A 27,445-nucleotide genomic window follows, 5' to 3' on the forward strand; every position below is an offset into this window, starting at 1 on the left:
GCTGCAAGCTTTTAGTTAATTGTGTAGTCGCCAGGGTACCTGTGACGTTTCAGCAATATTTGGCTGTGGCCACGGAGAGGTCACATTCAGCTTCTGTTTACTTGCTTAGAGGCCTTCAAGCCTCTAAGCAAGTAAACAGAAGCAGAAGAAACAGAAACACAAATTCACTTATGGTGAATTTATCTTTGTGACCACTCAAGTGCAGCAAGTGTCTTGTAACTCTAGTACTTGTGACATCAGTTTGGTAATGTGTTGAAGCAAGTGTCTTGTAACTGCTTTTGTATCTGTGAACTCTCCAGTAATGTTCGTGTTTGCAACTGCTTAAGTGATCCTTGAGTAATTTTTTTAATGCCCAGTGTGTCTATAAAATATGTAGTACTTCTACTGTGTGCAACCGCTGAAGGAGGCCTGCAGAAAGTGGAGTAGCTTCCGTCATGGCTAAGACACCTCTGAACTTTCCAGTAAATATTGTATTTATGGGCCCGCGACCGTTGAAGTGAGCCAGCCCACAGTAGCCATCCTACTAACTTCCTTTGTACCCCCCACCCTTGCATAGGGCTTTTGAAGTTCTTTTACTGGCCGAGGTGCATCTGCGAATTATTAGCTCAACTGAAATGGTCTTGTCACTACACACGAAAGTGTCGATGTTTGCTCTGGTTACCTTTGCCAGAACTTGTTATGGATGCACAGTGCATTTGCTCTACACTCTAAGAACAGTTGCACCCTTTGGGGTGTAAATTTGCGACAGAACAATAATAGTCATCTGTCTTACTTGCCTTTCCTTTCTTGAAAACCCTGCGCTCATTACTTTCCTGTCAAGAATGCTCTGTCATGCTGATAATGCGCATGCCGTTCGTGACATGGAAGTACTGGGCTTGCAGCGTTGAAGAAAGGAAATGCAGGCAAGTCAAATGACGATTATTGTTCTGTGTAAAATATACACCCCAAAGGATGCAACTGTTTTTAGAGTGTAAATGGATGAACATACAGCAGCTGTTTGTCTATATATGACCACTGAACTAGCCTCGAGTAATTTTGTTAATTGCCTAATGTAGTTGTGACATCTTAATTTAGCATACCTCGTGTTTGTGTATGTAACTACTGAATATGGCCTAGGGAAAGGCTCTGGCAACTTAAAGTGGCTAACATATCTAAACATTTCAGCAAATTTTTCATTGATGTGCCTGCGACCACGACAGTGAGCCCACAGCAAGCCTTGTGATAAGTTCCATAGTGGCCCCACTGCGAATTCTTAAATTTTCTTGCTACCCAAAGTGCATTTGTAAAGAGTTTGAATAATGTGCACGTTTACTAACCATGGTGCGGTATAAATAACTCCTAATAGCTGAACTTGTATGATGAAATTATCGAGTTTTATTTGCATTGATGGGTTTTACTAAAAACTGTTAGTGCATTTAGAGTTCAACGAGTGATCTACTTGCAACTGTTCTATTGAAATAAATGCTGTATTTTTAATGAGATTGTCAAATGATTCAGCAGCCTGCAGAACTTAGTTCTGTAGCTTCGTCCCTGTTAGCAAAAAGAAGTATAGGTTGCATGTCTATATGTTTTGAATTAATGCATTTTTATCAAGTTGTATGTAATGTATTTGCTTAGCGTAGCAGGGAACCATGTGCACAATGCTTAGTTGCACTGCAGCCTTCATTTAACGTGCTTTGAGATGCGGTGGGCTGCATTCCTTGCTTATCTCCTGGTACTTCAGCTTTTGCATGACAAAAATATTTGGTTGACTTATTGGATTCCTGGATTTTTTGTGTTGCTCTGGTATACACTGACGCCATGAATGCTTAACCAATTTTCTCTGCTTGCATATAACTTACTATTTATAGATGTGAATTTCAAGGCTGTATTATTTGTATCATTTTATACTATTCACTTTCTGTAATATAATTTCTTGCAGCATTCTATTCATTTTTTTTGCCCTTATGCATTTCTGTTACACAATGTTCACTAATGTTCACCTTTTTTTCTCGTTTATCCATTATGTTATGTTTATGTTCTTTTTATTGTGCACGGTGCCATTTCTGTAGGGGGTACAGACCTTGTCAAGCCGAATTCATTTGGCTTTTTGTCTACTCCTGTCATCTGTACATGTATAGATGCAAAATAAACTTGAATTGAAATTCACCGCTGGGATGGATCTTCAAGAGCCATGCAGTTCCTTTTCATCATTGCCTACAAGTCATCACAAAACCAGCTTACTTTGTTAACGGTATGTAAACTGCAGCAGGCTTGCTGCACTGTAGGGCCCATTCTGAGGAAAGTCCCAATTATGGTAATTTGTAATCAATATGGACGCCCTGTGGATATCCTCAATCCCCAACCAAATGTCCCACAAACGTCATTTGGACGATTGGTAAAATGTCCCAGAAGCGTCCTACATCCTCGCAAAAATGTCCTTGGGATGTACTCCGGGTTATGCAATAAGAATAATCCATATTTAAACATCTCTTGGACGTTCGGGGGACGTTTCTATGAACGTCAATCCCAGGGACGTCCGAATGTCCCGTTTTCGATCTCTGCTGGGCATCTGTAGGACGCTGGTGCTCCAATGGGATTATCTTCAAAAGTCCTGCGGTCGTCCGAAAATTTCATTTTGATGTACGATGGACGTTCGTGGGATGTGCAATTCTCTTGCGTCGGACGATCCTATGGACATCCGTAGTACATCATCGGGACTTCTAGGGATGTCCAACGGACATCAAAATATCCTTTGTAGGACGTCCTTTGGACATTCACTGGAGATCTGGGGTCCAGTGGGCGCATACACCCCTATTTGTTCTCTATGTAACTGCTCCTCAATCTCTGCCCACTTTTCCTTTCTTCTGCCGCCCTGCATGTTTATGTAGCCTATTGCATGGCGAGCTCTTGTTCTTGCTTTCCTCCTTTTTCTGTTATCGACGGCAATGCTCTTCTGATGTTCCCCTAGAGGACCTTCTTCATTACTACCTACTCTGACCTCCTGAGCGCCCGCGGGCCCCCTAAAAAAGCAACAGCGCGACCCTCAAGTCGCCAGCCCACTTCTCATGCTAGCCTGTAATTGAAGTGGATCCCATCTCGTTTAAAACCACCACAACTTCTCACTTCCCTGTTTACTTCGACAACCTCGAAGCCCTTCTCTCGGCTCATTTTCCATATTTCCTCATTGGCAGCCATTACGGCTCTTTGTACGTGACTGTCACGCACAGGCACCTCCGGCACCGTGCACACCACGATCTGCACTTGAGGGGATAGCTCGCGCAAGTCGTCCACCCCCTTCGCCAAGCGCTGGGCTAGTCCTGGCCCTTTCCTGTTTAGGACGTCATTTAGCCCACCTGCTACTACGAGAAGGATGCGTACGTGGGCATTTTCCGTGAGCTTTTCTTTTGCTCGCTCCATGACAGCACTCAGTGTCCGCCCTGGAAATGTGCCTACCGCCACTCTTTTGTCGCCTTTCACCCTCTCCACAATTGCTTTTGAGCACCCAGCCATGTTTGAGTCGCCAGCGATAATCACCCTTTCACTCTCTCCTACGTCTCCCTGCATCCCTGTGTCCTTTTCCGCGTGATTCTGACTCGACAAAGGGCATTGTCCCATGGGCTCCTGCTTTTTCCGCGTGGCCTCAAGGTAGGTGCCACTCTTTCCAGCTTCCTGTGGCTGCAGCGTCGCCTCACTCGGGGCGTGTTGCGCTGCTTCACTATAGCTACGCCGATTCACCGGCGGTGAGCTGGCGACCGCTTGCTGGGGCTCCCTGCCTCCCACTTCGCCTGTAGGGTCTACCCTACTTTCTGAGTCTTTGCCACCGCTTTGGTGTCCTGACCCGACATTCTCCGCTGCCCGCGCCTCAAGTGCGTCGAGCCGCTTTTTCAGTTCGGCGCTCCTTCCTTTCTCTTCGTCAAGCTCGGCCACAGTCCTTACTAACTGCGCGGCCTGGGCCGCCTCCATCTTGACGAAATTTTCAACTTTAGCCTGCAGTGCTACCCGCTTCTCCTGCTCCTCCCTCAGGTTTGCCTTAAGCTCTTCAAACTTAGCCGCCCAATTCCCTTCCAGTTTTTGGACGGCTTCCCTGACGCCCTCGCACGACCTGCACGTGAAACTAGACCCCTCCGCGTCTGCTAAATTCTGGAATTCAGTCTCGTCGAGGAAGCACCATCGCAGGCACTCGTCGCACTGCACTTGTAAAAACATACACCGCCTGCCCCGGGTGAGGATCGAACTCACGACCTTCAGATTATGAGACTGACGCGCTGCCTACTGCGCTACCGAGGCGGATACCACAGCGCAGCAGCGCCAGATTTCCCTCTAGGTAATGTGTTGAGAAACTCTATGGTGACAGGCATCACTCCAAGCCTACAGATGTTGTGCACTGGAGGAGGTGAATTTCAAGCTCACCATTGTAAAAAAAAAAGAAGAAAGAGAGAGAGAAAAAAAGCAATGTACTTAGGCTTTAACAAATTCTTTAACTTACCTCCTTTGACGGCCGTTATGTAGATCGCAATGGCAACAATGATTTCGCGCGCTGCTTGTAGACCCATGTTGTAGACTTATGCACATGGGCATGTTGTACGTGCTTGTGTGCTTGCGTTCTCAGACATCGTGATTAAGCGTTTTTAGGTGCTGAGCTCCGAGCGTGCGTCAAGGTCGTCCTTCCCCGCATACTCCAGACTACCGTGGGCGATGGCGAAGAACACACTGTTAGCGTATTTCAGCAAGATACCCAGCCAGGCATCTGCCAGCAGCGGTACTCTGGTGAACGGCGGAGACAAAAGGTCGTCGCTGGAAGCAACTAAAGGTATTCGGATCAACTTTGAACGCCTCGCAGTTTCGTTCGTAGCCTCGTGACGCAACGTTGTTGACAGCGCATGCAAGAACATTGAGACATAGTGTACAGGGTCCTGATGCGGATTTCGCTTAACGCGTTCGAAAAAAAATTTTGCGCTTACCGCTGCACTTTTCGTCCTGACATGTTGCAGAAGGGTCGCATTTTGGAGTCCACGTCGTTCAGTGTAACACTTGCCATAGTTATTGGCTGGTTTAAAAAAAAAAATGCAAATTTGCCTTCGTTTTTGGGAGTGCCAGCTGCTGCCGCGACGGTGAAGTCTTGGTCAAAAGCCGCCTTTAGAAACTGAGTAGCGTATCATTTACTATAAGAGTGATTATCGTACAGTCTGAGGGCTACATCACAACATCCACAATATTCTTGTAAATGATAATTACTTCTGCTTATAGTAACCTTTTCAAGAAATATGTAAAAGACCGCCAAGGTCTGCGAAGTGGCATTGCCTTAGAACTACAGAAAGCTGAGCTGGTTGGTAAGGATTCATTATGCAAAAAAGAGGTGAGGCGTGCAGACAAGACACAACAGTAGAGGAAACTTCTCTACTCTTGTGTCCTGTCTGCACGCCTCATCTCTTTTTACCGCCTTACCGATTCTCGCCGGTGAAGTGCAAATACTTTGGAAGCTGTTGCAGTAAGACTCTGCTTGCTCTGTCTTGTAGACTAGTCTTTAGTAATATGCAGCCGTTCTCTTTGGTGATATTAAGGATATCTGAGGCAATATGTGAACTGACTCTCGGGGCTCAGTGGCAGTGAACATAATCAAGTCCAATCTTGTATGCCTTTCAACATAGAGTTTCTCACTATAACACCTAGAGGGTAATCTGGCGCCACCGTCTATGGGAGTTTCTTAAGGGGGCACCGTGCCGTCATGGGAATGACGGTATATGTGTCTGCGAGGCTCGTGTTGGCTGGTGTTGTAAGAGGATTAGTCTAAAACGTGGATATGGCTATGCAAATAACGCGTTCTCAAAGTAAAATCTTCATAAAATGTTTCCATTCACGCATATTACATCTTTACTCACCCACGATGCATGACCAAGCGAAGAAAAGCAAGAACAGACAACCAACTGTTTCAAAGCAAGCGCGAACCTTGTCGTCTGTCCTCCAACTTTAGCGGCCCGCTGATACTTCTTACGTATCATGTAGTCGTACACACAATAACAAGTTCTCATAGTTAAACAAAACATGTTTTCGCGTAATAATAAAGCTAAAACAGCTTTTCACGTGCTGTTCTAGTAGAAAATGAATAATTGTGACAGACGGAACGGTACTTGCCAAGCGCGTCTTCAAGGTGTCCTGTCTCTACGAGAATGATGCCAATCCGAATCCACAATATATCGGCATTCCCATGCATACCACAGCGCAGCAGCGCCAGATTTCCCTCTAGGTAATGTAGCGAGAAACTCTATGCCTTTCAATGACGGCAGCCCTACATATAGGGTCCTAAATATTTGGCTGCATGTGTTCAAAAACAGATTTTGCACTCGCCACTGCACTGTTCTTGCTCAGATTTTGCAGAACGATCGCATTTTGTTGTCTGCTTCGCTTAGTATAACACTTCACACGATTAATCGCCTGTTTAAGAGAACAATGAGAAACTGTTTTCGCCTATGGGAAAAATGGCGTCTGAAAAGCCGGCCCTGGAGACGAAACGGCATCTTGAAACGCGACAGCAGCATCTTCCTGCTGTTACCGGAAGGCGGCGACCCAATTCTGTGCCGGGGCCAGCTTTTCAGACGCCATTTTTTCCATAGGCGAAAACAGTTTAATTTGTCTTCAAGAACAGGCAACTAATCGTGTCAATTGTTATACTAAACGAGGCAGACAGCATAACGCGATTGTTCTGCAAAATTTGAGCAATAACAGTGCAGCGGTGAGTGCAAAATCTTTTTTTGAACACACTAAGCCAAATATTCAGGACCCTGTACAGGTGAACCACTGCTGGAAAGTTTCAAAGGCTGCCTAAAGAAGGGAGCTGCGCTAAAAAAGACACGGACAAGTAAGGACATGGATGGGTGCCCGTCCATGTCCTTACTCGTCCGTGCCTTTTTAAGCGCAATTCCCTTCTTTAAGTATGTACGACCGGCTCGACCAACAACGTGCTCTCCTGAATTACGTTTCAAAGGCTGACTGGGCTGTGTTTAAAGGGACACTAAAGGCAAATACTAAGTCGGCGTAAACTGTTTAAATACCATTCTAGAAACTTCGCGACACTTGTTTCGGGCCATGAAAAGACTAAGCTTACGAGAAAATTGTATCTGAAGGGTTGGAATACCTTTTTCGAAATGCAAATCTCCCGCCACCCAACCGGGGGTGTGGTGACGTTGCATGTGCCATCACTGCCCTTTTCTGCTGTCGGTGAGTAAAACCACGCCCAGCAGATGGCGGCACTGAGCCAAGACTGAGTGGCGGATTCGCCGCTGCAGCTTCTTTTTGATCAAGTGCTGTAGACCATTCGGGCATCCCGCGACATCACCTGGAAGTTGAATTCTCTGCTCCTTGCAGTTTGTGTGAGTTTTACGAGTCAGCAAATTAAGCGCAGCACTACGCGATCAGGAAAGTACTGAAATGCGAAAGCGTAGGCGGCGCAGAGTCGAGGCGAAAACTAAACCTTTCGACCGCCCGTGTCATTGTCAACGGTAATTTCAATGAGTCTTTTTCCAAACATTTAATGGAACTGGAGAAGTAGGATTTTATTTCATCTTGTAATACAATACGAGGATGTTTTTTGCGGAGAGTAGTTGAGTACTTGCAACAGAATTTAACTAAGGAGTGCTTTCGTCAACGGACAAGTGCTTGAATGTCCCGGGGGAGTCTCTAATCACGTCCGGCATTTACCTTGATTTCTCGATTATTAAGGTCCTGTTTGTGATAATATTGGCGCCTTGGAGATTCTTGAGCACTAATATATCACTTTAGTTTGACATAGTGTTTCCCTTTAGTGTCCCTTTAAGAAGAAGCTTTAGATCAGGGGTCGTGCATGACTCGGTAGTCCATTCAGTAGCAACAAAGTACTCATGGAAGATCGACACAATTCATTTGAGCAGTGACCATTACGCAGCATTTATTACTTCAAATGAGAACTTGCCACCTGTACTAAAATCAAACCATTGCTGGAAACTTTCGGAGGCTGAATGAGCTGTATTTAATGTGAGGAGAGACTTGTTCCACTCGGCATCCACTGTACAAAATTCGATGAGCCTTGCTGCATTTTAAAAGGAACACGAAAAATTCTTTCTGTCATTAGGAAGTTGTTTTCTTTGCTTAGGCTGGCAATCTTTTTTTGCAAAAATTGTTAAAAATGCAAAACTGAAAAAGAAAAAAACTCAAATGTCGTGTTTTCAACTGTTTGTTTATTCATTCATTCATTCATTCATTAATTCATTCAATTTACCTTACACGCTCCGAGGAGCTTTGGGTAGGGGGGGTTACAGAAAAATGAAAATATTTAACACATATATTTGTACATGGAAAAAAAAATAACTCATAAACATTGAAAACAAACACACAAAACAAAGTCGAGGGAATACAGTACAAAACAAAGTCGAAAAATGATACAAAGGCGAATACAATACAAAGTCGTGAATCATTGTCAAGCAAACATGTGACGTTCCAAATGTTGACGAAATTTGGCAGGATCTTTTAATGAAACAATATCATTTGGAAGGCTATTCCATAGTGCGATGGCGCGTGGTAAGCAGAGTTGTTGAATTACTGTGTGCGGCCAAAAAATGCGTCTGAAACTGAGATGATTATGAAGTCGAGCAGATGTGTGAGAAGGAATTTCAAGCGATGAACAGCTGGAGCACGAGTTATTGTAGTATTTATGAAATAGGCATAGAAGGGCAACAGAGTGGCAGGAATCCAAGTCGGAGGAAAACATCGCATTTAATTTGGGTAATGCTAGAATGACGACTGTAATTAGAAGTTTTAAAGCGGGCACCACGATTTTGGATGGATTCCAATTTATCTATTAGTTATTGTTGATGAGGAGACCAGATCAATGAAGCATATTCCAGTTGAGGGTGTACAAAAGTTTTGTAGGCCTGCTGACGGATGGTAGATGGGGAAAGGTGCAGATGACGACATAAAAACCCAAAAGTTCTGTTAGCTTTAGTGCATAACTTCTCGATGTGATAGCTCTAGGCAAGATTAGTACAAAAATAGACACCAAGATATTTGGAAGTAATGTCATGAGGAACTTCAGCTGAACAGATTTTATAAGGAAACTTGGGATATGATTTCATATGAGTGAAGGAAAGAACACAGTATTTAGATGTGTTAAAGGGGCCCTGAACCAGCCCTTGGGCTTGGTGAAATAACATAGTCTGTGGGTAGCGTACGCTGTTGTGAACATCTGAGTCAAGTTCTGCTGTTGTATACGGTCCGTGGAGCTCGCAAGTGGAGCGCGAAGTCGCCTTTTTCTCAAGTGCTCTTGTTTCAAAAACCACATGCTCCTCGCTCTTTTCTGTGTGCTTTATTTCGTAATGATGCACACTCCAATACAAAGAGGCAGGGGGAATACAACAGCGGAACCCTCTGAAGCGGGGCGCCTCGCTGAGAGATGGCAAGCCGCCCTCCTCAGCGAGGCACCCGAAGACCAGGAGTGGGCCGTCCAGCGGGCCAGGGCCGTTGCCGAGGATCTCGAAAGATCTTCCTCGGGCGATGGTCCACTGGCAGCCTAGCCCCGGGCACCAACATCAACTGCTGGACAAATAAAGTTTATTCCTATCCTATCCTATCCTATCCTCCAATACGCGGCTGCTATTGGCTGCTGCGCTCGGCTACACCGCAGCCGCCGCGAGGTGCCGCCACGAGCCCAGTGGCTAAGCGCACTGCAGCTCTCTGAGGACAGCCGTGCTTGGCTTACGTTTAGCACGGCACAGGCACGAAATCGGAAATTTGAAGTGCGCGCTATGCTGACGTCTCCGCCATAGCCTTTGCTGTACGAGGCATTGGAGGAGGAAGGGGAGCACAGCTGAGGCCGTGTTTGATTGCCGATAACTCCGCTTCTGCTGAATGCATTGAAGTACTTTTTGCGGCAAAGCGGTTCTGAAATAGCCTATCTTCACTTGAAATGTCTTTTGCCACTTCGATAAAAAGTGGTTCAGGGCCCCTTTAAACATCATTTGCTAACGGTCACACCACTGATTAACTAGGTGAAGGTCATTTTGTAAAGTTATATGGTCATCATGACAGTTAATCGTTCCGTAGATTATGCAATCATCCACAAAAAGTAGTATGCAGGAGGAAATGTTGCTCGGAAAATCATTGATAAAAATTAGGAAAAGAAGAGGGCCTAATACACTACAGAAGAGCATAGGCTTGGGCTGGTTGGTAACACATAGTTACAGTGCTTGTCCTGTCTAGTCTTTGTCGATTGTCCTTTCTGTGCTATGCTTCCAGTGTAACTAATGGCGTTTTTCACTGGTCGATTTGGAGCAGGATTTTTTGCTCCGCGGCAACGAATCCGAATTTCACTGGTCGATCTGGAGCGGGTTCGCGCGTTCCACTGGTCGTTTCGGATCAACTCGCTCCGCCGCTGAGACGCGGATTCGGGCGGAAATAGAACGCGTCACATGGCGTCACTTCCGTCTTCAAGCGAAATCGGTACCCGGTCGTTACGCACAACATTGTGTTGGGCATAGTTTGCGGAACCGGTTTGTGTCACATGCACGCAGACTTCCTGTGTGATCTCCCGCGGAGCGTTCGTGAGCTCCACTGGCAGACTCGGATTCGTGAAAGCCGAGCGCTCGCTCGAGGATTCAGGCGGCTGCTCCAGATCGACCAGTGAAAAACGCCATAATACACTACCCTGGGTTGCGTATTAGTGGGGTAGTGGTAGTGTATTATTAATAAGTCAGAGTATATTTATTATAAATCACGTGAAAAGGGAACACTAGCAAAGAGCAACAATGATCATTTTGCACCATTGTGTTGGCGCATTCACATTGGTAGCAAAGCAGTTTCCAGCTATCACAACTTCATCTAACACTTAAAAAATATTGATGACCCCTTTTGTGTGCAAAATTCTTTTGATGTTGTCAATTACTTGAGAGCATAACCGTGGAACCTCTTTCACAATTTCGTTTGACTGGGAGGAGCTGTACTATTTTATGCCACAGGATACCTTGTTGTGTAGCATTAAATCCTGCATCACTGTAGACAGTTACGAACAGGGATTCATTGGACAGTGTATTGTTTTCATGGTTACTTTTCTGAAATTGCTAAATATGTACCTAAAGTCTTCATTAATTGGGAAGACAATCTTTTTGTCGGGTTGCTAGAGATTTGCATTGGGCTCAGAAGTGCGATATTTTGGAGCGACATTTTATTGGCTATGATAAGGAGTAGCCGAACGCGGAATGTCGCTTAAAGCCAACATTTTCACTAGGGTACTTGTCTTCGTCAGGGCGTCCTGATGAAGGCAGCATTGGCTTAAAGTGCCATTTCTTGTTTGATTAGTTGTCACTTCAGGTTTTTCCATCTTCCTTTGAACTTATTATGTATTGTTTTATTGGCTGGTTAGATAAATTTGTTCGGTGCAATTTGAATTGACTGGTACAAAGCGTTCCCGTATGTGGATGATTATATTGTTCTTATGGATTTTCTGAGAACTTAGTCCATTTACTGAACTTTTCCAATAATGTGGGTGGGGACTGAGTTTCACTTTTGAGCTTCCTAAAGCAAATAAGTTGCAGTTTTTTAGATCTTGTCACATGTGTTAGTCCTACAAACCTCGGTCTGTGAAGTCTCTGTTGCGATCTAGTTCGGCCCATTCGAAATTGAGAAAAAAATTATATTATTTTGTCTTGTCTGAAGTTGGTACTCAATAAGGCTTGTATTTGTGCCCTCAAAAAAAGTTTTGATTCCCAAGTTTTCAGACTATACACAGCAGTGTGCAATTCCTGTGGTATTGCTGCAGTGTGTGATTTGCTCGTTCTGAAATGAAATGCTGAAGGCCAGGGCAGGTGTGGCATTAACCAAAAAAGCTACATCTCAAATTGGCTGTCTTTTACCCGCTGTGGACCCTCACCACAGCGGTTGAAAGATAGCCAATTTGAGATGTTGCTTTTTTGGTTAATGCCACACCAGCCCTGGCCTTCAGCATTTAATTTCAGAATGAGCCGTTCACACACTGCAGCAATAACACAGGAATGGCGATAAATGGTGATGTGGCTATGGTGTTGCGCTACTGCCCCCAAGCGTGTGAGGTTGAATCCCGGCCATGGCGGCCGCAATTTCTATGGGCGTGAAATGCATAAACACGCGTGCATTGGGTGCACATTGAGGAAACCCAGGTGGTCCAAATTAACCCGCAGTCCCTCACTATGTGGGTTTGGTGCATAAAACAGCTGGATGTTTTTTGTCATCTCATATGTACAGAAGTTGTCATATGGGCCAAGGTTTGCAAAGTGATATGGTGTACAAATGGCATTTTCATCTCCAAAGAAATCGAGCAGTATTTGTACTGTTCATGTAGAGTTGAAAGTGTCTCGGGCGTTGCTAAATGGTGGGTGTGGTAAAAAACAAGCAAATATTTTTGTTAGATGTCGAATGTGTTTTGCTTATTATGTTTTGTGCCCAGTGGCAGAGTGTACATTAGGCAGACTGGAAGATGCATCAGTGAGTGATTACAAGAGCATGTGCTGTCTGTCTGCTCTTTCCTTACTGTGTGCATAAAAATGAATTAATATGATTGATGGCTTTTCAACATGTAAACATACCGTTGGAATTTTTTACATGAACAACGAGGTGCACCATACAAATTTTTCTTCAACTGTGAGGCTTTTCTTACTAGCTCAGATGGTAGAGTGGCTGCCCCGGAAAGGCAGTGGTCCCAGGTTCGAGTCCCGGACCAGGATGAATTTTTCTTCAACTGTGAGGCTTTTCTTTCGAGGAACCCATATGGGTTTCCTTTGTAGCAATTGCTACGATCGGGTGGATGTCTGATTTTCCCTATATTAATTACTTCTCTCCACCTGTTTCCGCAGAACTACTACGTCAAAACTGGGAAGTGTCCAAAGAAAATAAGATTCGTCTTTAATTCATACAGCTAGCATACACCTCCGACTCAGCTGCTAGAAAAAGCTAATTTAGAAACACTTCAACTAAGATGTCATTGTGATAGGTTGAAATATATGTATTTAATATATCATGATAATCTGCGTATCAATAAGGAATTGTACATTCAACAGGTGACTGGTCGGTCCACACGAGGAAATCACTCGAAAAAAGATTTAAAAATTCGCCTGCAGAACCGATTTCTTCAGTAATTCATTTTTTCCACGAACTATCCGAGAATGGAACCAGCTCAGTGCACACATTGTCGAGAAACCCACCGTATAGTCATTCTTAAGTGCTTTATAATTCTTCCATCAGCCTTCGATCTTCAGCAACACTTATCATCACACGACATATGCTATGGTTCTCCCGCAAAATGCTTCGATAAGTGATGCATTTAAAGCAATTTGTCATATCATGCGACGCGCATGGGCAGCTTGAATAGTCCGTGTTCTTATCTAATTTTTCCTTGTCAAGCACTCTGTCAATATATCAGTGCACAATTTTATATCTGTAGCATGGGTTTGTATACAAGTGACGTGCGAACTATTGGTCTTTCGCTTTTTTTCATTGCGTGGTGTGAGCCTTGTGTAATGTGTTGTCATATTTTTGATCATTTCTTCATATGTACCGTCCACTCCTGCCCATGGCCTTCCCTGAAGGCTGGTAGTATTTATCAAATAAAAATTTAAAAATCCAATCGACCAGCTTACTGTCACCAAAAAATGTACGAAGTTTAACTAAAAGCTTAGCATGGCAAACCAAATCGAACGCCTTAGAATAGTCAATAAATATGGCATCAAGCTGTCCTCTGTTTTTAAGGGAAGAAGCAATGTCGTGCATAAATTCAAGCAACTGTGTAACAGTGGAATAGCCAGCGTAAAAACCGTGCTGCAATCGGGAAAGAATATTGTTTGCATTTAGGTATTCCACAATCTGCTTGTGAATAATGTGCTCCAAGAGCTTAGAGCTGGTGTAAAGTAAAGATATTGGCCTATAATTTGGTATTATTTGCTTGTTTCCTGACTTGAATACAGGCAAGACAGCCAATTTCCACAGCCGGGGAACTGTTGTAGAGCTTACTGATTTTTTAAATATTATAGTTAGATAGCTTGCGCACCATTCAGAGTACCTCTTTAGTGTCAAATATTGCCGGAAGAAGTGGAGCCGAGACCCAAGCTTACAGCGATCTCAAAACGAGCTGTTTATTGCGTCATCCAACTCCCCAGCCCTGCCCTCGTTGCTGCCTCTTTTGCTGGCAGCAGTAGGTGGCGCTAATAGCTGGTGGCACTAGCAGTACAACACTAACAATCGTCACACTCCTCCCCCTTTAGTTCTTGTCATGGTGAATACCGGTTCACAGCGCGTCTTGTCCGGGCAGTTTTTCGCAGTGCGACAGGGCTTTCTTCTGATAGGGTGACTGCTGCTGGCAGCCCAGTTCTGTTGCGTGGCTGTTCTGGCTCAGCAGCATCTCCTGCAGGCTCCACAGGCTCTGTTGCTTGTTCCTCAGTTGGCTGATCTACAGGCACAGTGTTTGCAGATGGTGGTGGCTGTACAAGGTTAGGGCGAATGTGGTCCCCATGTCTGTGCCACACAGTTCCATCTTGTAATACAACCTCAGATGAAAACAGCTCGTAGGACCGCTAACAGAAGCAGGTACCCATGGTGGACCTGACCGGAAGTTCCTGGTAAACACTGGGGCACCCGGGTCCATTATTGGCGCACTGCGGCAACCCTTGTCCGTATGCAGTTTTTGCTTTATTTGCTTCAGTTCAACAGACTATCGAAGACTTGGGCGCATGACATCCAGGGATGTTTTGATTCTTCTTCCCATGAGCAAGTCGCATGGTGCACGGCCTGTTACTTCATGAGGCATTGAGCGGTAGTGGAAGAGCACCCTGGTCACTTGTGTCCTGAATTCACCTGCTGTGCTTTTCTTTAGTTTATCTTTGATAGTCTGTACTACCCGCTCTGCAGCTCCATTGGAAGCAGGGTGATATGGAGGCACCAGCATGCGACGGATACCATTCCTGTTCAGGAAGTCAGCGTACTGGCTGCTGGTGAATGCTGGCCCATTGTCAGAAACAATGATGTCTGGCAGACCATGTTGAGAAAAGACAGTCCTGAACACAGAGATTGTGGCCTTTGCAGAATGTGATGGAACAGAGTGAACTTCTACCCACTTGGAAAAAGCATCCACCATCACGAGGAAGTAGTGTCCCATGAATGGACCTCCAAAATCAACATGGATCCTGGACCATGGCTTGTCAGGAAATGGCCATGGAATAGCTGGTATCCTCCGGCCAGACTTCTGGTGCACTTGGCAAACAGGACAGTTCCGCACCTGGTTCGTCATGTCATTGTTGATTCCAGGCCACCATACATGTGACCTAGCAATCATCTTTGATTTCTCAATTCCAGGGTGGCCAGCATGCAAAAGCTTAAGTACTTGGGGTTGCAGGGACTTTGGAACTATGACACGGGCTCCCCACAAGAGGCATCCTTCATGCAGACTAAGCTCATTGGTCCTTGTAGCATAAGGGCCCCAGTCTCCACCTTCCACAAAAGGACTCCCAGTCAGGACAGTCTCAGCCACTTGTGACAGCATGGGATCCCTTGCTGTAGCCCGTCCTACGACTGCAGGTGACAGGTCATCTGGGTATGCTTGTTCTAACATGACGACATTGGCAGGCGTAGAGTCCTGAACCTCAGTTGCGGGAAGAGGTAGCCGGCTGAGTCCATCAGCATGGCCTAGCATACTGCCTGGCTTGTAGACGAGCTTGAATTGATAGCTTGATAATGTGAGTGCCCACCTCAGGACCCTCGGTGATGCCAGGCTTGGCACACCTCGACTTGAGCCAAAGAGTCCCAGCAATGGTTGGTGGTCTGCTACAGCAGTGAATGGTCTTCCCCACAGGTACTGATGAAATTTGCGGACACCAAATACCAAAGCAAGACCTTCTTTGTCAGTCTGACTATAGTTCCGCTCAGCAGCAAGCATAGTACGTGAAGCAAAAGCTACAGGTCTTTCGGTTCCATCTGCTTCGGTCCGTGCCAAGACTGCACCAACACCATACGGTGACGCATCGCAACTGAGCACAAGTGGTTTCTCAGAACAGTAGTGAACCAGAACAGGTGCATTTGACAAGATCCTTTTGCTAGTAATGAATGCTTGCTGTTGCTCTTTCCCCCAGCTCCACTTTTCTCCTTCACGAAGCAGCTGATGCAAGGGACGCAGTCTTGTTGAGATATTTGGCAAAAACCGTCGGTAGAAATTAAGCAGGCCAAGATAGCTTTGAAGCTCCTTCACATTCTGTGGCTCTGGCGCATTGATGATGGCCTCTACCTTCTTGAAGTCGGGCTTTAGACCTTGCTTGCATATAATGTGGCCCAGGTATTCCACTTCGGGAGCGAAGAAAACGCACTTCTCCAGCTTCAACCTAAGGCCCACTTCCCGAAGTTTCTGCAAGACAATCGTCAGATTCGCCCAGTGGTCTTTGTCATCGATGCCTGTAATAACAATATTGTCAAAGTACACAGCTGTTTTCGGCACACCACGAAGCAGATTTTCCATCTCTCGCTGAAAGATAGCAGGGGCAGCAGAGACACCAAAAGGTAAGCGTATATACTGGAAGAGACCCATGTGTGTGTTGATGGTCACATATACACGGCTTTCTGCATCCAGAGATATCTGCTGGTAGGCATCTCGCAGGTCGAGTTTGGTAAACTTCTGACCTCCCGAAATGGCTGCCCACAGCTCTTCAGCCCACGGAACTCGGTGTTTTTCAAGCAAACTCGGTGTTTGCTTGAAATCTCCGCAAATTCTTATTGTGCCGTTCTTTTTCTGAACTGGCACAATCGGCGCTGCCCATTTGGCTGTCTTCACAGAAACGAGAATGTGCTCACGCTGCAACCTCAGGATCTCCTGCGTTACGAGGTCCACCAACGCGAACGGAAGTGGGCGTGGTTGGCAGAATTTCGGCACTGCATCTGGAGGCACAAGAATTTTGGCAGAAAATCCCTTGAACGTGCCAATGCCCTCTGCAAACACCTCGGGAAAACGAGCAATCAGTTCGCTGACATCACTAACTTGGTTAATTTGTTTGAATCCCTCGAAGCCAATGCCCAAAGCTTGGAACCAGTTGCGCCCGAGCAACGTTGGAGCAGTGTCACTCGTGAGGTACAACGGAAGGACCCGTTCGTGCCCCTTGTATCCGATGCAAACGTTTGCTTTGCCCTTGACTTGCTCTAGTTCGCCACTAAACCCGCGTAATAATACGTTTGAATGTTCTAGACTCACTTCTGGAAAAACACGTTGAAGCTTGTCTACTGGCATTACGGAGACGCTTGCACCGGTGTCCAACTCCATCGGAAACGGCTTCCCGAACATTTCCACGGTGACAAGGAAGGGCGGCACATTCGGCTCACTGCTTAGGTGCCACATGTCAAAAACGTCAGCGCCGCGAGGAACATGGAGCACGTCGGCGTCGTCAACAGCATTTACCTGCACGGTACGTGTTGATCACAGCAGACGTGTTTTCCTTCACCAATGTGTCGGCCTTCCGCGAGTTGCAGACGACCGCCAAGTGCCCCACTTTCTTGCAGTAGTGACACTGCGACTTGCTGTGTCTACATTCCGACGCTAAATGACTTCTGTCGCCGCAGTGGTAACACACCATGCTCTTAGTCGCGGACGCTACCTGGTGAGTCGGCAAACCTGGTAAACTACTTGCAGTTGCCTCACACAGTTCACCGGCATCCTTTTTAGCGGCTTCTATTGCCAGCGCAGTTTTCACTGCATCCTCGAATGTGAGGTCAGAGCTCTCGAGTAGTCGCGTCTGAACTGCTGCGTTGTTTATGCCACATACTATTCGGTCTCTCAGCATGTTGTTGAGTTCGGTTCCATAATTGCAGTGTTCAGACAAACACTTCAGGGCCGCAACAAAGTGGCTGACAGCTTCTCCTTCGGAACGCACCCTCGAATTGAAGCGAAGCCATTGCACAATGACGGATGGGGTGGGGGCGTGCCTGCCAAGTACGGCTAGTATCTCGTCGAGTGTTTTACCTTGGGGCGTTTCCGGCTTTACAAGGTTGCGAAGTAGTGCATGGGTAGGAGGCCCGGAGCAGCTCAAAAATTGACCTTTTCTTTGCTGGCACAACGTCGTTGGCCTCGAAGAACTCTTGAACGCGCTCCACGTAAGCAGGCCAAGCGTCGCCTACCCCCTCAAACGCTTCAATCCTACCGAAGGTAGGCATGGTTGCTCATGCGGTTCGGTGCATCCTCGTCGCCAGTTTGTCACATATTGCCAGAAGAAGTGGAGCCGAGACCCGAGCTTACAGCGAACTCAAAACGAACTGTTTATTGCGTCATCCAACTCCCCAGCCCTGCCCTCGTTGCTGCCTCTTTTGCTGGCACCAGTAGGTGGCGCTAGTAGCTGGTGGCACTAGCAGTACAACACTAACAATCGTCACATTTAGGAACCCATCTGGAATGCCGTCTGGGCCTGGAATTTTCGTTACATCAAGTTTTCATTTGAAGTTATGTACTCCGGAGAAGGTTACATCAAGATTAGGAGGAGAGGGCAGATTGCGGCACACGGAATATGGGAGTTGGTGCCATTATTGGTATAAAAAACAGATTTGAAGAAGTTGTTGAAGGCATTGGCTATAGTTTCAGATTGGGAGCAGGATTGGTCATTAAGAATAAACGAAGAAGGTACAGAAGATGCAGGACTAATCGATCTCCAGAACCTAGATGGATTTTTTTCCATGAATATAGCCAAGGTATTACTAAAGTAAAAGCTCTTAGCTTCTTGCATTTTAGCTCTTAATTTAGACTTCAACGTGTTAAATAAAGAAACGTTTTCCTTACACATTGAATGACTATGCTCATGTAACCGCTTAATGCGATGAGTGAGCTGAATTATTTCTCTATTATACCAAGGGTGCCTTCGGTTCTGTTTAATACATTTTTGGGGCACATACTTTGGCAGGCATTCACGGACAATGTCACAAAATTTAAGGAGCAGCTTGTCTACAAAGCAGCTTGTCTACATTACAAAGTTCACTACAAGATTGGAAGTCATCAAAAGTTGAGGCTATAGTGTCAAGTACGGAAGTATCGTCAGCTTCAGAAAAGTTCGAAACAGTTGTGAACACAGGTCTCAATGGAGGGCACACTAAGTTCAAGGCAATTTCAACTGCTTTATGGTCAGATAAGCCTTCGGTGACTTCACATTCATAAGACTTCATAAGAGTCGTTCGTTTACAAATATAAGGTCTAACATTGAGTCTTCGCGTGTAACAGAATCCACAAGTTGAGTTAACCCTATAGAGGTCGCCACGGTTCAGCCCTGTTTGTTAGGCTGCCGCCAGAGTGTGGCACCCCCTGTGACGTGTGTGTGTGTCTATATTTGTGCGGGCCCAATAAAGGAGGGGCATTCCCTTTACGTCTAAGCAAGTGGCGGTACGTGTCCGTCCGTCCCTGCATGCTCGTGCCCCGCGGCACTAACCACGTGACATGGTGTCAGAAGTGGCCGGATAACGCCCCCCTGCCTTAGCCCTCACCTCATAGGAAGGCACCAAGATGTCCCTCGAGACCGGCGAGCCGCTGAAACTGTACGGCGTCAACTTCCAGCCGCCAGAATCGCTTGACTTCGCGAACCCGCCAACGTGGGCGACATGGCTCAGGTGCTACGAAGACTACGCAGTGGTTTTAGGACGGACACAAGAGTCGGAAGACATGCAGGTACGCTCGCTACTGTACTGCATGGGCCTGGAGGCCCGACAGCTTCTCGAGACCTTTTCGCTCGACGCCCAGTCGCTCGCTTCATACCAAGCTGTTGCCACCCGCTTCACTGAGCACTTTGTGTACCCGGCAAACGAGCTTTACGAGTCGTCACGGTTTCACAGACGTGTTCAGCTACCCGACGAAAGCGTAAACACGTACTGCACAGAACTGCGCAGGATGGTTAAGCGCTGTAACTATCCGTCAGCTGCTGTCGAGGAAAGGCTCGTACGCGATTGGTTCATCGTCGGCCCTCGCAACTCCTGTCTCTCGGACCAGCTGTGCCGGAACGCGAAGTTGACACTCCAGGACGCTTGGACACAAGCCCGTCAATCCGAGGACGCCGACAGGGAAAAGGCGTTGCCCCAGAACCGCACTGAGCACTCCTACGAGCTCAACCTCGACGCCACAAAAGCTAACAAGTTCCCCTCTCGTCGTCGCTCCTGCACTAATCCTCGTTCGCCGCAGCTGCAAGCAGAGCACTCACGCGAGCCATCCACATGTGAATTTTGTGGCCGCGCGCCTCATCGACGTTCAGACTGCCCGGCCCGACGCTCCGCCTGCAACTTCTGCAAAAAGAAAGGCCACTTTGCCATAGTATGCCGCTAGTGGAAGTTCAAGCAGAACAAACTCAGCTCCGTTCACCTGCACGCCGTCGCGACGCCCGCCGTGGCAAAGTTCGTCAACGTCACTGTTGACGACTACACTGCGCAGTTCAAGGTTGACTCCGGAGCTGAAGTATCTGCCGTTCCTAGCAACTTTCCTATGTTGCCCGACAAACTCGACTAAGTCGACACTCTGCTCACTGGCCCGGGAGGACAGCCACTGCGCGGGCTGGGCTCGTATGTGGCACGACTTCAGTGGCAAGGGAAAACAAGCTGTCAGCGCCTCTACGTGATCCAGTCTCTCACTGTGCCTCTTCTGGGACTGCCAGCGCTCCAAGCCCTCCAAGTAGTTTGATTTCTTGATCAACTCAAGACTTCAAAAGCGATGCTGCACGCCGAGCTCTTCAATGGATTGGGCACTCTCAAGGACGAATACAACATCTGGTTGAAACCCGATGCCGTATCTTTCTCGCTAAGCGTACCTCGCAGGATCCGCATCTTGCTGCTCGAGATCGTCCGCCGCGAGCTGGACAAATTGGAAAGTGCAGGCTTGATCCGTAGGGTCGACAAGCCAACACCATGGTGCTCGGGTCTCGTCGTCGTCCGGAAAGGTGATGGTTCCTACCGCCTCTGCGTTGACTTGACATAACTGAACAAGGTCGTTCTTTGGGAACGACATATTCTACCAACTGTTCAGCAAGTCTTTGGCCTCCTTGGCGATGAAACAGTTTTTTCGAAGCTGGACGCGACCGCAAGCTTCTGCCAGGTGAAGCTCTCTAACGACTCCCAAAAGCTTACGACATTCATCATCCCATATGGCCAATACTGCTTCTGCCGGCTCCCCTTTGGCATCACCTCCGCACCAGAGTTCTTCCAAAAGTAGATGGCAAGAATCCTGGAGGGCCAAGAAGGAGTCGCCAATATGATAGATGATATTTTGGGTTTTGGACGCACCCGCCAGGAACATGACACCAGATTGAGCCAGGTGCTATCTCGCCTTGCAAAAGCAGGTATCACATTGAAATCAAGGCAGAAAGCTGGGCTAGCTGATCTGTCATCATTAATCAAAAGACTAGCGCAAATAACAGGGACACAGACAGAGAAGACGACAGGACGAGCGCTAATTAAGACGAGCGCAGGATAAGCGCTAATTAGCGCTCGTCCTGTCGTCTTTTCTGTCTGTGTCCCTGTTATTTGCGCTAGTCTTTTGATTAATGATCACATTGAACCAGGACAAGTGTCGTTTTGGGGTACACGAGGTCTCCTTCCTCAGAGTTGTCTCAGCACAGGGCATCAGACCAGGTCCGGGCAAGGTCGAAGCAGTCAAAGCCATGAAAGCTTCAGCGGACGTCTCCGGCGTTAGAAGACTGCTCGGAATGGTGAATCATCTTGCCAGATTCTTGCCACACATCTCGGACGTCACAGCTCCCATCAGAGCCTTACTTAACAAGTCTGCGAGTTGGGTGTGGCAGCACGAGCAAAAGGCAGCATTCGAGAAAATCAAGGAACCCTTGACGTCAGACAGGTGCATGGCCAAGTACCACCCATCGTGCGCCACTACGGTGTCCGCAGATGCATGCTCATTCGGACTCGGCGCAGTTTTGCTACAGACGCAACCCTCAGGAGAGCGCCGCCCAGTCGAGTTTGCTTCGAGGTCAATGACCGAGACCGAGCAGCGTTACAGCCAGACTGAAAAAGAAGCATTGGCAACAAAGTGGGCTATCCAAAGGTTCGACGAGTTCGTCCGTGGCATCCCCTTCGACGTCGAGAGTGACCACCTGCCACTCGTTTCACTTCTGGGCAAGATGGAGCTGGACATGTTGCCGCCTCGTATTCAGAGACTACGGCTGAAGACCATGCGATACCAGTTCCGTATGCTGCACGTGCCAGGAAAGCTGCTAGCCACAGCTGATATGTTGTCGCGCATCACCTACAAGCCACCCACTCCTTTAGACATTATCGAACTTTTTGCAGCACAGGTAGTTGGCTGCACGTTGGAATTCTTGCCACTCAGCTCTAAAGACGTGTGACAGGCATAAGAGTCTGATGGCGAGTGCAAGGCCCTCGCCTCCTACTGCCAGCATGGTTGGCCACAAAAGACCAAGATACCACTGCACCTCTCAAAGTACGCCTCTGTGGCAGACGAGCTCTCTGTCTGCGACGGTGTTCTGCTGAAAGGTGCCCGGATAGTCATCCCATCGTCCCTTGACGCTGTTGCACCAAGGTCATCAGCACATCAACAGGACCAAAGCCGTAGCTCGAGAGTCAGTTTGGTGGCCTGGTATCTCAACAGACATCGCCTCTCTCATCTCCAACTGTGAACAGTGCGCTTCCACCCGCGTGAACTTTGCAGAGCCCCTGCTCTCCGCGTCCCTACCTGGACATCCCTGGGAAATCCTTGGAATGGACTTGTTCCACCTCAACGGCCAGACGTTCATCCTGGTGGTGGACTATTACTCAAGGTTCCCTGAGGTGATGACCCTGAGGAGCACGATAGCCCAGGCAGTCATCGATGCTCTCAAATCCATCTTTGCCCGCCATGGAATCTTGCAAGAAGTCAGGTCAGACAACGGCCCACCGTTCTCGTCGCAAGAGTTTGCGGCATTTGCAGCGTCATACGGCCTTAACCACGGGACCAGCAGTCCACACTACGCTCAGTTGAACGGAGAGGCGGAGAGGATGGTGCGTACAATCAAGGACCTGTTTTGCAAGTCAAAGGATCCTCATCTGGCTCTGCTCAGCTATCGGGATACTCCAGGAGTCGACGGCTTTAGTCCAGCCCAGCTGTTGATGGGACATCAACTCAGAACCAGAGTCCCAAAGAAAGACTCCCAGCTACGTCCCAACTGGCCGCCAACGAAAGACGTTGTCGCCAAGGATGTGGCTTACAAGCAGAAGCAGGCCGACAATTACAACAGGCATCATGGAGCTCGAGCCTTACCGCCACTCCAAACAGGTCAGTGTGTCTGGGTGCGACCTGATCAAGTGCAAGGCTACGGTCCTCAGTCCGGGGCAAATACCAAGAAGCTACGTGGTTGAAATGGAGCGAGGTGGCACCTTACAGCGCAACCGGCATCACCTAGTGCCTTTTGGGCGTGCTGCCTCCGGAGAGGAACCACCACCATTGCAGCAAGTTCGCTGTCAAGAACCTCAGCCTGCCAACATCGTGGAATCAATGGTCCCCATCGGACAGTCTGTGCAGCAGTCCTCTGCAGTCAGGGACTGCAGTGACTGTGTGACACGAACACATTACGGCCGGCCTGTCGTTCCACCATGCCGTTTGAACTTGTGAAGCTTTTGACACGTTTGGCTTCCCGAGTCCCTCCCGTCTAACCTTCAATGCTTCAAGGGGGGAGATGTAGAGGTCGCCACGGTTCAGCCCTGTTTGTTAGGCTGCCACCAGAGTGTGGCACCCCCTGTGACGTGTGTGTGTGTCTATATAAGTTCGGGCCCAATAAAGGAGGGGCATTTCCTTTTCGTCTAAGCAAGTGGCGGTACGTGTCGGTCCGTCCCTGCGTGCCCGTGCCCCACGGCACTAACCACGCGACAAACCCATATGAAATAATCAGGTCGATCAGAGAAGCGCAATGTGCCTTATCACGGCCAGTTGGGGTAAGCGTGCTCCAGTTAACACACAGGGAATTGAAATCCCCAGCTATAACAATAATTTACAACCACACAACTTGTTACTGATGAGGTACTCATTGCTAGCAGGAAATATATCGTTGGGGTTCGGAGGGCGATAAAGCCATTTGTGCAATTTCCAGTGAATGTTTGTATGTTATGGTGCAATTGTTATGTTGTGGTGACGTTGAAACGAATGCGGGTCCTGAACGACAGTTACTAGAACGAATTCTGGTGGAAATTAAAGGGTTGAATACTGATGTGACCGACCTAGAGGCAACAGTTGCTGAGGTTGAGACTGTTGTGTCTAGTATTCCTGAGCTAAGAAAATAGAACAATCAGAAATAGAAATTTCTAACTTACGTACATGTTTGAACGGCATCAGAGACAGAAAATGAAACATCAGAGAAATTGAAAGGTGAAGTAGTTGGCAGAGTTTTTGTAGAGAAGCTCACTGTTTCTGTTACGAGTGTAGAATGCCTGCACAGAATTGGAAAGTATTCTTCAGGCAAAACAAGGCCAATATTCCTGCGTCTTACTGATTTTGATGGAAGGTAGGCTGTACTTCGGAGCACTTGGAAGCTTAAAGGGACAGGTATTTTTATTAATGAAGACTACTCAATAGATGTTAGACAGAAGCGACGGAACCTTTGGAACAGTGCTTTGAAGGATAGGGAGAGCGGGCGCAAAGTTATTCTTGTTTACGACAAGATGAAGATTGCTGGCACCACTTACGCCTGGGATGACATGAAGAAGCAACGTTATGTAATGTATCAGCAAAAGACAGACCCGAATGCAGCTGGAACTAAAGCATTAACATCTGACTGACATCACCAGGTGTGCAGGCTTCACTTGCTCAATATTAATGCCCGTAGCCTCTTAAACAAAAGCATTGAACTGGAGTATGTTTTCACCGAGCGTGAGCCGGATGTAGCGATAGTGATGGAAACATGTCTCTACTCTGAAGTTTATGATCACGAAATCTGTCCGCCGGGGTACAAAGTGATAATGAATGACCGTAGCAGAAGAGGTGGGGGTGTCGCGATTTTCATTGAGAGCAGACTGCAGTACACAAGAGTGTGTACAAGTATGTGCAGTATACAAGAGTATGTGTATACAAGTATGTAGTTGATGTTATAAGCTCTACTGGGGAACGACTACAGGAGTGGTTGCTGAAAAACGCCCCGCAAATTAACATAATACATTGCAAAGTGTCTTGTGTAAAGCAAAAGCAGAAAACTCTCGCCAAGCACACTCCTTTAGAGTGTCATTCTAGTCTATCTTTGGAATATCATCCATTAGAAGTTCCAGAATTTAAAACACTAGGCATAATATTTAATTACACCATGAGCTCAACGGATCTTGTTGATTACATAACCACAAGACTGCCGCAAGTTATCACACTTGTCTATAATAATTGACAACTCTTACCACAATGAGTGTTGTTACTAATATATGTGTTACCCACACAAGAGGTCCTGATAAAGTTACTCAATACAAAAGGACTTCCTTAAAATTGTACATAGTGTGGCGACACACTCTGTGCTTATTTCTGCGCACCTTCCATCTTATCATCTGGCCAAGCATAACACAGCTGCATGCTGGATTGCATGGTCGATAAAGCATAGCGCCACCGCCATGTCACCCGAGGTATGCGTCACCGACGGTGGCTATAAAAACAGGCTGCCTGGCTGAGAAAAGCCGCCTTCTACCTTCCGCTAAAGTGACGAATGTAGCGTTGGTACGCCCGTCCGCTGCCATCGTTCGTCGAATAAAGAAGCGTTACGTTTTTATGTTGGGATTTGTCCTTCGCTAGACACGAAATCCCACATCTGGTGACCCGGACAACGAACAACAACGCATCGCCATGGACGAACAAGACGCCCTTCAACGACAGCTGGAACTTCTCAACAGGCAGCTTCACGCGCAGCAAGAGGTGATCCAGAAGCAAGAGCAACAGCTTCAGAAACAGCACGACCAGCTCAATGGTTCCGTGCAGCAGCATCCTGCCGGCTCCGCCGAGGACGTCACAACCCCGGCAGATGGCATTCCGCACGCTGCCCCGCACGGCGTCTGGCGTCTCGCTGTCAAGCTTCCGCCGTTTTGGGCTGGCTCGCCCGAGGTATGGTTCGCCCAAGTCGAGGCCCAGTTCTCCCTTGCGCACATCACACAAGACCGGACCCGCTATGATTACGTCGTCGCCCACCTCGATGCCCGCTACGCCAGCGAGGTCCGGGATATCCTTGCCAACCCACCAACGGCCAACCTTTACGAAGACCTCAAAACGGAACTCATTCACCGCCTGTCGCTCTCGGAAGACTAGAAGGTGCGACAACTTCAGTCCGCAGAATTAGCCAAGTGGAAGCCTTCGCAGCTCCTCCGCCACATGCGTGCTCTCGCGGGCAACATGGAAGTCCAGGATTCCTTCCTGCGAGCACTTTGGCTTCAACGACTTCCACCACACGTCCAGGCAATTCTGCAGGCTCAGCTTACGCTACCTCTCGACCAACTCGCCAACATCGCTGATTGCGTCATCGAGGTCTCTTTGCCGCCGTTGTCGCCCACCGTCCAGGCTGTCGCTGCACCGCTGAACACCATAGAGCTTGCGCGGCGTATCGACGATATCAGCCGACAGCTCAGCTCCATTCAATGACGCCTGGACCAACACTTGCCGACGCGCCACTTGCAAAGCCGTGGCCAGAACACTACCCCGTTGCAGCTGCCTGGTGACAACGGCCGGTGTTACTACCATAGACGCTTCGGGGACAGAGCACGGCAATGTTGACCACCCTGCTCCACTAGAAATCAGGGAAACGCAAACGGCAGCTTGTAGCCACGGCTGCGAGCTGCCAATCTGGAGGCCGTCGCATCTTCGTCACTGACCAAATTACAAAGCAGCGGTTCCTTGTCGACAGCGGTTCCGACATTTGCTGCTACCCGCGAGCCCACCTTCAAGGTCCCCGTCCTTCTACGTCTTTCGAGCTCAGCGCGGCAAACCGTTCCACTATCAAAACTTATGGCTCGCTCCGCCTGCACGTCCAGCTTAAAAACCTACGCTGTCACCTTCATTGGAATTTTGTCATCGCCGACGTCACAGAGCCAATCATCGACTCAGACTTTTTGGCGCACTACAACCTCCTTCCGGACTGCCGCCACGACTGTCTCATCGACGCGACAACGGGACATTCTGCGCCAGGACAATGAACGACTGCCCACCAGCCAAGCATCAAGGTACTCAGCGTCGAACATAATTCACCGTACCACGCCATCCTCGCCGAATTTCCCGGTTTGACGCGCCCCAGCGGGTTGCCGCGCGACGTGCAGCATACCACCTTGCACTACATCCGGACCACCCCAGGGCCTCCGGTTTTCTGTCGCGCCCGTTGCCTTGCCCCGGACCGCATGCGCATAGCCAAAGCAGAGTTCGAAGCCATGCTCCAGGAGGGAATCGCCCGCCCCTCCGACGGCCCATGGGCCTCGCCACTTCACCTCTTCCCTAAGAAGACTGAAGGCTGGCGGCCCTGTG

At 47.9% G+C, this 27,445-nt stretch overlaps 1 protein-coding gene and 1 non-coding gene across 2 annotated transcripts in view; one reads left to right on the plus strand and one right to left on the minus strand.

Moving 5' to 3' along the window:
• Window positions 1-4,196: 4,196 nt before the first annotated feature.
• On the minus strand, window positions 4,197-4,269 carry TRNAM-CAU (transfer RNA methionine (anticodon CAU)). The gene has a single exon. It is a non-coding gene; the product is annotated as a tRNA-Met (tRNA).
• A 214-nt stretch (window positions 4,270-4,483) lies between these two features.
• The window catches only part of LOC135918083 (DNA mismatch repair protein Msh6-like), a 564,077-nt gene continuing 541,115 nt past the window's right edge, over window positions 4,484-27,445 (plus strand). Inside the window, exon 1 of the mRNA XM_065451744.2 lies at window positions 4,484-4,792. Within this exon, the coding sequence (XP_065307816.2) occupies window positions 4,678-4,792 (115 nt within the window). The 5' untranslated portion in view covers window positions 4,484-4,677. The remainder of the gene's footprint in view (window positions 4,793-27,445) is intronic.

Source organism: Dermacentor albipictus, chromosome 3 (genome assembly GCF_038994185.2).
Source record: "Dermacentor albipictus isolate Rhodes 1998 colony chromosome 3, USDA_Dalb.pri_finalv2, whole genome shotgun sequence".
Taxonomy (NCBI): domain Eukaryota; kingdom Metazoa; phylum Arthropoda; class Arachnida; order Ixodida; family Ixodidae; genus Dermacentor; species Dermacentor albipictus.